General features: G+C 35.0%; 1 protein-coding gene across 1 annotated transcript; it reads left to right on the top strand.

The window, feature by feature from the left end:
* The first annotated feature begins 687 nt into the window (after positions 1-687).
* Positions 688-1,846, top strand: LOC141607557 (uncharacterized). The gene is made up of 2 exons (XM_074426909.1): positions 688-1,333; positions 1,494-1,846. Exons 1-2 carry the CDS (start codon positions 688-690, stop codon positions 1,844-1,846), a joined length of 999 nt encoding a protein of 332 aa, XP_074283010.1.
* Positions 1,847-11,791: the final 9,945 nt, after the last annotated feature.

The following is an 11,791-nucleotide window of genomic DNA, read 5'->3' as shown; positions in this document are numbered from 1 at the left end:
GGGTTTCAGTTGCAAATGGCAAAGAGACCAAAACCTAAATCTTCTCTCAATAAACGCAAACCTAAATCAAAAGCTAAATTACGACTTTCCTTTACTAACGTTGATAATCTTCATCTTGATAGTAGTGACGATATGGAACAATCTCATGATTTGGTCATACCTTCGACAATTTCTACAGAACTTCCCTCAACCAGTTCTGTTGAGATAGTGATTCCGCAATCTGCTGATGCTAAAACTACGAAGCCGGTTAGTGAGATTGTGGGGATTCCTGTCATCAATCTGGATGCAGTGGTGGAAGATGATGTTGACTCAGAGGTTGAAGAGGCTTCTGCTGCTGAGGAGACGGGGTGGACTACAGTTACGGGTAAGAATCGTACCTGCCCTCCTAGTCCTAAGTCTAAAGAGCTTATTCAGATTACTATGGAAGATATCCAACCGGAACTTGATTATTGGTCTACTGTTGTTATATGTTATGTTCTGGGAGGGAACCCACCCTGAGCTAAGATGTCAGTTTTCATCAATAATATTTGGGGGAAATATAAATTTGACAAAATTTCTTTTCTCCCTAATGGTGCTTTCCTTGTTCATTTTCCCACCATGGAATGTAAAGACTTGGTCTTGAAGCAGGGTTTTCCTATGTTTGAAAACAAACCCCTTGTTGTCAAACCTTGAACTGCTAATGCTTCTATGGCTAAAGAGCCTGTTAAAGCTGTCCCTGTGTGGATTCGCCTGTGTGGGTTAGGACTTAAATTTTGGGGAGTGAAATGTTTAGAAAAGCTTGCATCTTTAGTTGGGCATTATATGAGACTTGATGAAGCTACACTGGATAAGACTCGAATTGGATATGCCAGAATTATGGTAGAGGTCAATGTTGGACAGGATTTCCCTGATAAGATTTATTTCAAGGATGAAAATGGTAATGAAGTCTGTGTGTGTGTAGAGTATGAATGGAAGAATGTGGTGTGTGGAGCTTGTAGAGGAGTTGGGCATTCTAAGGAGGAATGTAGGAAGAAGGCTGCTGCTCCTAAGACAATTCAGGTCTGGAGGCCAGTAGCTAAACCTGCTACCAAAGCCAATCCCTCTCCACCTGGTTCCTCTAAACCTACCAGCGAGTCTCCTCCTAAAGAGGCACCATTTGGAGGTCCCACAATTCATAACTCGTCTATGCTCCCAATTTCTACTAGTCCTATTATACAGATTTCTAGGCAGGAACACGTGGTACCATCACACCTTAGCCCTGGGAAATCTTACTTAGAGGCTGTTTCACCTTCAAAAGACAAAGGCAAGAGTGTGATAGTTGAATCAGAGGGGAGTGACAGTGAACATACTAATGGTAATGGATAATATAGGATTTTGGAATGTTACAGGAATAAATAATCCAAATAAGCAATTAGAAGTTAGGAGATTTCTTTATCAGAATAAGATTGCCTTATTTGGTTTAGTTGAGACTAAAATTAAAGCTGCTGATTTTCTTTATGTTCTGCATAATTTAGGACACCAATGGGAAGGTGTCAACAATAATATACATCATCCTGGGGGTCGAGTTTGGATTATTTGGATACCACAGATTTTCAATGTTCAACTCCTTTCTAGCTCTGATCAGCATATCTCTGTGGATGTCACTGAGATTGGTTCTGGGGATAGTTTTACTTATACTGTGGTGTATGGCTCCAATTCTGATATTGAAAGACAAAGGCTTTGGACTCAGCTCAATCACACTAAAGATCACACTGACAAGGCTTGGTGTCTTTGTGGTGACTTTAATTCTCTGGTTAATTTTAATGAAAGATTGGGAAGTGAGGTTCTTTGGTCTGAGATTAGAGATTTTAGGCAATGTGTGGAGTAATGTGGGATGACTGATATACAAGCTCATGGCTCTTATTTCACCTGGAACAATAAGCACTCTCCTTCTTCTCGTGTTTTTTCTAGAATTGACAGATGTCTCATCAACATTGAATGAACTTACCTCTATCCTGCTAGCACTGCTTTTTCATGAATGAAGGTATATTTGACCACTGCCCCTGCATTTGTCAACGTAGACCTACTGAGTTTACTAGAAGGCCCTCCTTTAAGTACTTCAACATGTGGAGTTTGGACCCTTCTTTCACAAATATCATTAGCCAGGAATGGGGGAAGTCTATTGCAGGGGTCAAAATGTTCCAAGTTGTTTCAAAACTCAAAGCTTTAAAACAGCCTCTAAAAACTTTGAACAAAAACAAGTTCTCTGGCATTGAAAAGAGTACTGAGATTGCAAAACTCCTGCTTGATGACCTTCAGTCTCAGATGCACACTAACCCTCATGACCAACAAATCCTTGCTGCTGAACGAGAAGCTGTTGCTTCATATAGACATCTGAGTCAAGCTTCTGCTAGTTTCTTACATCAGAAAGCTAAAGTGGAATGGAATCTGGGGGGTGATGAGAATTCAAGGTTCTTTCATAGTAAAATTAAAGTTAGGCAGATCCATAATAAGGTCTTCTAAATAGCTGATGCGTCTGGTATCATCCATCAGGATGCTCAAGCTATTGAGCAAGCTTTCTTGGATTATTACTCTCACCTTCTGGGATCCTCTAGCCCTTCTGCTAAGGTTCACAAGCCTACTGTCAGAACTGGCACCTGCATCACTGAGAATCATATCAATATTCTTCTCCAGCCTGTTATTAATGATGAGATCAAGTGTTGCCTTTTTTCTATTCCTGCTGCTAAAAGTCCTGGCCCTGACGGTTACACAAGTCAGTTTTTTAAGTATTCATGGGATATTATTGGTGATGATGTGTGCTCTGCTGTCCAAGATTTTTTCCTCACTGGTAAGATGCTTAAACAACTTAATACTACCAGCATTACTCTGATCCCTAAAGTTCCTAACCCTAAGAGTGTTCTAGAATTCAGACCCATAGCCTGCTGTAACACCCTTTATAAATGTATTGCTAAGCTCTTATGCAACAAACTTGGTAAGATTCTACCTGACATTGTGAACATAAGTCAAGGAGGGTTTGTGAAGGGTAGGAACATTGTGGAAAATGTTCTCATCTGCCAAGACATTGTGAGATTATATAAGAGAAAGCCTATGATAGTGTTGAATGGGATTTTTTGCATCAGATGCTTAATGCTTTGAATTTCCCTAAGAAATTCATTACTTGGATTATGGTATGTGTTACTTCTCCCTCATATTCTTTATCTTTAAATGGAAATTCTTTTGGTTTCTTCCATGGCAAGAGAGGACTCAGACAAGGGGATCCTCTATCTCCCCTGCTATTCACCATCTTCATGGAATATTTATCTAGAATTCTTAGTGTGGTTGGGCATCAGGAAAACTTCAGATTCCACCCTATGTGTTCTCACTTGAAATTGAACCACCTGCTATTTGCTGACGACTTGCTTTTGTTCTGCAAAGGCAATGACAGTTCTATTATGTGGATCCTTAGAGCTTTCTCCACTTTTTCAGCTGCATCTGGCTTGCATCTTAACAAGGACAAAATTGAAATTTATTTTAATGGTGTCAGGCCTCAGATAAAGACTTATATTCTTCAAATATCTGGGTTTAAGGAAGGAGCTCTACCCTTCAAATATTTAGGAATTCCTATCTCTTCCAAGAAGTTAACTAAGAATGAGGGGAGGAAATTACTTGATAGGATCACTGCTAGGATTAGGTCTTGGGGGGCTAAGCATTTATCCTATGCTGGTAGGCTTACCTTAGTCACTTCTGTTCTCCACACCTTGCATTCATATTGGGCCTCTATTTTCCTTATTCCTAATTGTATCATGAATAGAATTGATAGTATTTGCAGGAACTATCTTTGGGGGGGTACAGATTCCTATATGCATGCTCCTGCAGTCAATTGGGATCAATGTTGTACACCTAAAGAAGAAGGGGGATTAGGTCTTAAAAATGCTAAAATTTGGAACATGGCCATACTTGGAAAATATGTTTGGTGGGTTGCATCTAAGAAAGATCATTTATGGGTTAAATGGATTAATCATGTCTATTTGAAGGGTACCCACCGGACCAACTATTCTCCTCCACATGATTGTAGTTGGTCCTGGAAAAAAAATTGCTCATATCATGGCTAAGATGAAGACTGCGTACACCTCTGATCTATGGTTGGCTTCTTATGATGAGTACACTATCAGAGGTGGATACAATTGGTTGAGACAGAGTACCCCTCGTATTTCCTGGTGGAAGATCTGTTGGAATGTTATGAATGTACCTAGGACTTCCTTCATTTACTGGGCAGCTAATCTTGGAAGATTGCTTACTAGGGATAGGCTTGCTCGTATGGGTGGAGGTCCTGATATGAATTGTTATCTCTGTCAGAATGCTACTGAAAGTCATTCTCACCTGTTTTTTGAATGCCCTTTTAGCAGCCACTGTGTTTTTTTATTGCAAGCAAAGCTTCAGGTGAACTTCAACCCCAATGATATTGCTCAATGGAACAGAAGGGGGAGAAGGAACAACATTCTTAGAAGAAGAATTATCTGTGCTTGCCATGTTCATTTAACCTACTTGATATGGCAAGTACGTAACAAAACCAGACTTATGCAGCATGCGATTCATCCTAAAGTGATTGCCCTTCAAGCCGTTCAAGGAGTGTTGTCTAGATTTTGGGCCAGGAATGTCTCAGCTATCCCCAATTCTGATGAAGCTTGGATTAGGAGTTGTTCATTAAGTTAATTTTCTCTCCTTTGTAGCCATGGGCAGGTTGTTGCCATTGCTTAGTTGTGTTATGGTTTTTGTCCTCAAACTTGGATGATGTATATTTTGTTGATATAATATATATTACACTTTCCCAAAAAAAAATAACACGTGGTAAAAAAAAAAGAAAAAAAAATCAAAGTCGTAAAAAAAATCAAAGTAACAGCAGAATAATATCACAATAACAGCGGAATAACAATAACAACAGAAAAAAAAGAAAAAAAAATCAAAGTCGTAAAAAAAATCAAAGTAACAGCAGAATAACATCATAATAACAGCGGAATAACAATAACAGCAGAATAACAGCACAATAACACGTGGTAAAAAAAAATCAAAATCGTAAAAAAAATCAAAGTAAAAGCAGAATAACATCACAATAACAGCGGAATAACAATAACAACACAATAACATGTGGTAACAAAAAGAGAAAAATCAAAGTCGCAAAAAAAAAGCAAAATAACAGCATAATAACAAGAGGTAAAAAAAATAAGAGTAAAAAAAATTTCAAGTAAAAAAAAATCTAGTACAAAAAGAAAAAGAAAAAAAGGTAACATAATGAGAAAATTAGAGAAAAACATAAGAGAAAACAAAAATCAAAGTTGTAAAAAAAGCATAATAACATGAGGTAAAAAAAAGGAGGTAAAAAAAATTAAATTAAAAAAAAAAAGTAGCTCTAGAAAAAAGAGAAAATAAGTTAACGACAGTGATTTAATATGACATGTAAGATTAGATCTTGGCCATTCATCTCTAATATAATCTAGTGGTTGAGATTTCAAAGCACAAAACTCACAACTCACCATAAGAAACAAAACTCACAAGAACCTAACTATATATATATATATATATATATATATATATATATATAGTATTAGGATTATGTAAGTCCTCCTCTTCCCCTTAAGTCCATAAGTCCTCTTTAGAGCCATTGAATGAAGGAGAAGGATGGTTGAGATTAAAAGGGAAAAAAGGTGATTAATTAGCCAATTTGAAACTTTCTCACTCTACCTTCACTAATCTACATAATTAAAAACTAATTTACTATATATTAATTTATTTTTACACTTATTTAACTCTCATCCACACAATTTCACTCACTTTATCTCTCAAAAACCTCTCCTTTCTCAAAAACCAAAAAAATTCAAAACCAAAAAAATCAAAACATTTCCCTCCATCTTACTCACCCATCGGCCCCCACTATCCACCACCACCTTCACCCTCCATCCCGACACTACCCACCCTCACCTCCTCACGGCCACACTCACCACCCACGCTCACAGCCTCCACCACCTGACCACCCGACACCACCTACCACCCACCACCACGCACCAAATCCGACACACCACCCCACAACAACAACAACAACGCCGACAACCACCACTACTCCCCCGGCAACCTCCACTGCACGACCACAAAAAAAAAAACTACATCAGAAAAAAAAAAAAGAAAACGACATCACCAGTTCACCACCTTCTGACCACCACATCACCATCACGTCCACACAACCACCACACCACATTAACAACCACAATCCGACACAACAACACCCAACCACACCAACAACGCCGTCCTCCTCTCCACCACCCCGACCTCTACTTGACACCCACACCACCTGACACCCCGACCACCGCTACCACCCACATCCCCACCCACCACTGCCACCATCGACAACCAACATCATTGCCACCACCCGGAGCTCCCCCCGCCCCCCCCCCCCCCCACCACGACTTTCCTACCCTTCTTCGTTTTCCAGATCTACTTTTTTTTTCTTCTTCTTCCGTTCACAGTTTTACAGTGTTTGATTTTTGGTTTTTGGTTTTTATTTCTATTTCTCATACCAGATCTGAATATATCTACTTTTGATTATTTTGTTTGTTTGTTTTAGTGTGTTTCATTAATAGTTAATTGTGTATCAAATTTTTTTAAACAAAATTTCTAAACTGTTTGTAGTGTGTATTTTTGGGTTTGTTTTACAGCAAACAAAGAAGAAGGTGGAGTGTGGTGGGGACGGTTGGATACTAATATTTTTTTGTTTTAATTGTACTACTATGTAGTATGTACTAACATCTACTCCATATTGTTTTTTTTTAAAAAGTTTCAGATTTTATTTTAATAAAAAAATTAAGTGATGGATCTGATATGTTTTTTTTTTATTTTTTTATAGAGATCCGAAGGTTAATGGTTTTTATGGGGTGTTTTAAAAAAATTCAAATTTATTTTGTGGTGTTTTGGAGTTTTTCTTTAATTTCAGATTTAATTATTTTTATTTTATAAAATTTTGGATATTTTAGATTTGATTGTTGGTGTTTTTTTCATTATTTTTTAAATTTTAGATCTTATATTATTTTAGTCGCATTTATTTTTTTCGGTTTCTTATAGTTGTTGGTGGTATTAAAGTTACACTTTTTTCCATTAAAATTACACTTTTTTCTATTAAAGTTTCATTTTTTTTCTATTACGGTTACATTTTTCTGTTAAAGTTACATTTTCCTATATTATTAAAGTTACACTTTTCTTCACTAAAATTACTCTTTTTTCTATTAAAATTATACTTTTTACTATTATAATTACACTTTTTTCTATTAGAGTTACATTTTTCTGTTAAAGTTACATTTTTCTCTATTATTAAAGTTACACTTATTTCCATTAAAATTACACTTTTTCCTATTAAAATTACACTTTTTTCTGTTAAAGTTACATTTTTCTCTATTATTAAAGTTTCTTCATTAAAATTACACTTTTATCTATTAAAATTACACTTTTTTTTTGTTAAAATTACATTTTAATCTATTATTAAAGTTACACTTTTCTCCATTAAAATTACACTTTTATCTATTAAAATTACACTTTTTCTATTAAAGTTATACTTATCTCTATTAAGGGTACCCTCTCAAGGACTAAAGTTATATTCTCAATGGACTAAAGTTAAACTATCAAAGGACTAAAGTTACACTCTCAATGGATTAAAGTTACACATTGAATATGGACTAGAGATATACTCTCAATAGACTAAAATTACAATTTAATGGACTAAAATTACACTTTAGTTGACTAAAATTACACTTCTGGACTAAAATTATAATTTAATGGACTAAAGTTATACTTCTGGACTAAAATTATAATTTAATGGACTAAAATTACACTTTAATGGACTAAAGTTACACTTCTAAAAGACTAAAGTTACACTTATAAATCACTCAATTTACAATGAGTTGTGTTAAATTTGAAAAACAAAAAATACTATTTCTCAAAAATTGTCGTAAAATTGCTTCAAAATTTCAAATTTGTAGTAAAACGCAAAATTTGTCGTAAACTTGCTTCAAAATTTGAAATTTCAAAATAATATCCGTCAAAACCGTTTTTTTTTTGTTACAATTACACTTTTTTGTTAAAATTACACTTTTAAAACAGTAAAAGTGTCATAAAATTTGTATAATCTTTCTCTCAAAAAAAATTGTAAAAACTTGAAAAGCCAAAAGATACTGTTAATTGGGTAAAATAATCAATTAGTGAATGTATAATTAAAGCTAGAGAGAGAAAGTAGAATTAATTAGTGTATAAGAAACTAATTAGTGTTAAGTGTGTTTTTTGCTTTTAATCTCACCCATCAATATTGGAACATCCAAGAGATGTAGTGAGGACTTAGGGACTCAAAATATATGAGGGACTTATATGAACTTTACTCTCTCTCTCTCTCTCTCTCTCTCTCTCTCTCTCTCTATATATATATATATATATATATATATATATATAGAGAAGAGATCAAGTGAGTCCACCCTTTTACATTGAGTCCATAAGTCCTATTTAGGACCCTTGAAAAGATGGGATGAAGGGCTGAGATTGAAGGCAAAAAGTGGAGGATTAAGGCTAAAATAAGGGATTAATACTAATGTAAAACACACTCTCTCACTACCTCACTAATCAACCCTTAATTTCACTATATAACCTTTCTTTTTCCACCCACTTCTCTCTCCTATCACACAAATACCATTTCTCTCATCTCTCTATAAACCAAAAATCCAAAAATTCAAAAAACACACCCAAAAAAGTTCCCTCCTCTCATCCTCACCACCACCGAGAGAACCCCACCATACCCCGACCTGTCCGCCACCACCACCCCACCACCACAACAAACAACCACAACCCGCATCACCCTCCCCTTCATCACCCGCATCACCCTCCAACCACCCACCAAACGACCACATCCACATCCACCTCCTTCCCCTTCTCCTTTTTTCCAGATCTGAGACCACCACCTCGACACCACGCCTGCCATTTCCCCACACCACCACAGCAAAATTCAAAAAATAAATTCCCTCCTCTAACCCAGCCGCAACAGCAACCCACCACCACCTCCCTGCACTCGACACCACCAACCACGCACCACAACCCGACACCACCAACCCTCCAACCACCCACCACCAACCACGCACCACAACCCGACACCACCCTTTTTTTTTTCAGATCTGTCGCACGTCACCACCACAACCCGACACCACCCTCACGCCACCTTTCCCCACGACCACCACCATCTCCCCTCTTACCATATCTGCCACCACGCACCACCACCACTACCACAAACCACCAAGTTTTCAGATCCACACCACCGACAACCACCCACCCTCCTCTGCCGCCTCTCTTCTACTGCCGCCTCCCGTCCACTGCCGCGCATGTTCTGCTTTTTCTTTTTCTTATTTTTTTTTTTGTTTTGTTTATTTATTTTACGAGTTCTTTTTTTTTATCACTTTTTCAGATTTTTTGTTGTTCTTATTTGTACATCACGAGATCTAGAAAATATTTAGACTTTTTCGTTTCTGACGATTTGTTTGTTGTTACTCTTGTTAGGCATTCTCGTGGTTTGAAGATTGAGTTTCTGAAAAAGTTTGGAAACAATAAAGTTGTGGTGGCCCTGCAGTCAGATTCGTACATTATTGATGTGGGAGTTTAAATCATAGTCCACCAACCAATCTTTTTTACTTTGTTTTATAATCTCATTTTTATTTGACCGACTTTTATTTAATATTAGATCTATATTGTTGGTGGGTTATTATTGTTATTTAGATTTTATTTTATATATTTTTTTTTTCAGATTTACACTTTTACTCTATTATTTTATTAGATTTACATTCATTTTTTAGATTTACACCTATACTCTATTAAAATTAAACTCATTTCTTCAAAATTCTCTACATTTACACTCGTAAATCATTACATTTACACTCGTATTTCCTCACATTTACACTCATATTTCTTTACATTTACACTCGTAAATCTTAACATTTACACTTGTATTTGTGTACATTTACACTCATATTTCTTAACATTTACACTCATATTTTTTACATTTACACTCATATTTCTTTACATTTACACTGGTAAATCTTAACATTTACACTTGTATTTGTGTACATTTACACTCATATTTCTTAACATTTACACTCATATTTCTTTACATTTACACTCGTATATCTGAACATTTACACTCGTTAAATTTATATATATTTGCACTCATATTTTCGTGGATATGAGTTGGTGGTGGAGGACGGCGTTGGTGGTGTTTGTTGGGAGTCGGACTAAAGTTTTAGTCGTAAAAGGACCAAAGTTACACTTATAAAGGACCAAAGTCACACTCAAAGGACCAAATTTACACTCTTAAACCTTCACATTTACACTTAAAATACTACATTTACACTCGAAAAACATCACATTTACACTTGTAAAATGTTAAAATTATATAAATTCAAAATTTCCGTCACAAAAAATGACATTTACACTCTTAAAATACTACATTTACACTCGTAAAACATCACATTTACACTTGTAAAATGTAAAAATTATGTAAATTCAAAATTTCAGTCACAAAAAATAAAATTTACACTCTTAAAATATTACATTTACAATCGTAAAACCTCACATTTACACTTGTAAATTGTTAAAATTATGTAAATTCAAAATTTCCGTCACAAAAAAACAAATTTACACTCTTAAAATGTTACATTTACACTCGTAAAACCTCACATTTACACTTGTAAAATGTTAAAATTATATAAATTCAAAATTTCCGTCACAAAAAAATCAAATTTTACACTCTTAAAATGTTACATTTACACTCGTAAAACCTCACATTTACACTTGTAAAATGTTAAAATTATATAAATTCAAAATTTCCGTCACAAAAAATCAAATTTACACTCTTAAAATGTTACATTTACACTCGTAAAACCTCACATTTACACTTGTAAACTGTTAAAATTATATAAATTCAAAATTTCCGTCACAAAAAAACAAATTTACACTCTTAAAATGTTACATTTACACTCGTAAAACCTCACATTTACACTTGTAAAGTGTTAAAATTATATAAATTCAAAATTTCCGTTACAAAAAAATAAATTTACACTCTTAAAATGTTATATTTACACTCGTAAAACCTCACATTTACACTTGTAAAATGTTAAAATTATATAAATTCAAAATTTCCGTCACAAAAAATCAAATTTACACTTTTAAAATGTTACATTTACACTCGTAAAACCTCACATATACACTTGTAAAATGTTAAAATTATATTTCCGTCACATTTACACTTGTAAAACTCATACAACATTACATTTACACTTCTGAAATCTAAAACTCAAAACTGATTAATTAGGGGCTAGAGAGAGAAAGAAAAATTAATTAGTGTGTAGAAATTTGATTAGTGGTAATTTTTTTTGGTAATTTTCAATCTCAACCATCCATCTCAATCCAACCATCCACATTTTTTTCCTTTTCTTTTTAATGGCCTTTAATCAAATTCATCTCAACCTTCCATTTAGTCCATCCAATGGCCCTTAGAGGGACTTATGGACTCAATGGAAGTGGTGGACTCATTAGATCTTACCTCTATATATATATATATATATATATATATATATATATATATATATATATATATATATATATATATATAAAGGGCGGACCCATGGGTAAACCCAAACCCTACCCAGACCCATAAAGGGCGGGTATGAGTCTACGAATTTCAGACACTGATGAGCATAGGTCGGGTATGAGTATATCATGAAAATGCCAGTATGGATATGGGCCTTATAGAACCCTACCC

This window comes from Silene latifolia, chromosome 10 (assembly GCF_048544455.1).
Source record: "Silene latifolia isolate original U9 population chromosome 10, ASM4854445v1, whole genome shotgun sequence".
In the NCBI taxonomy this organism is placed as follows: Eukaryota; Viridiplantae; Streptophyta; class Magnoliopsida; order Caryophyllales; family Caryophyllaceae; genus Silene; species Silene latifolia.
The sequence above is the reverse complement of the archived record's forward strand: the minus strand, read 5'-3'. Positions and strand labels throughout refer to the sequence as shown.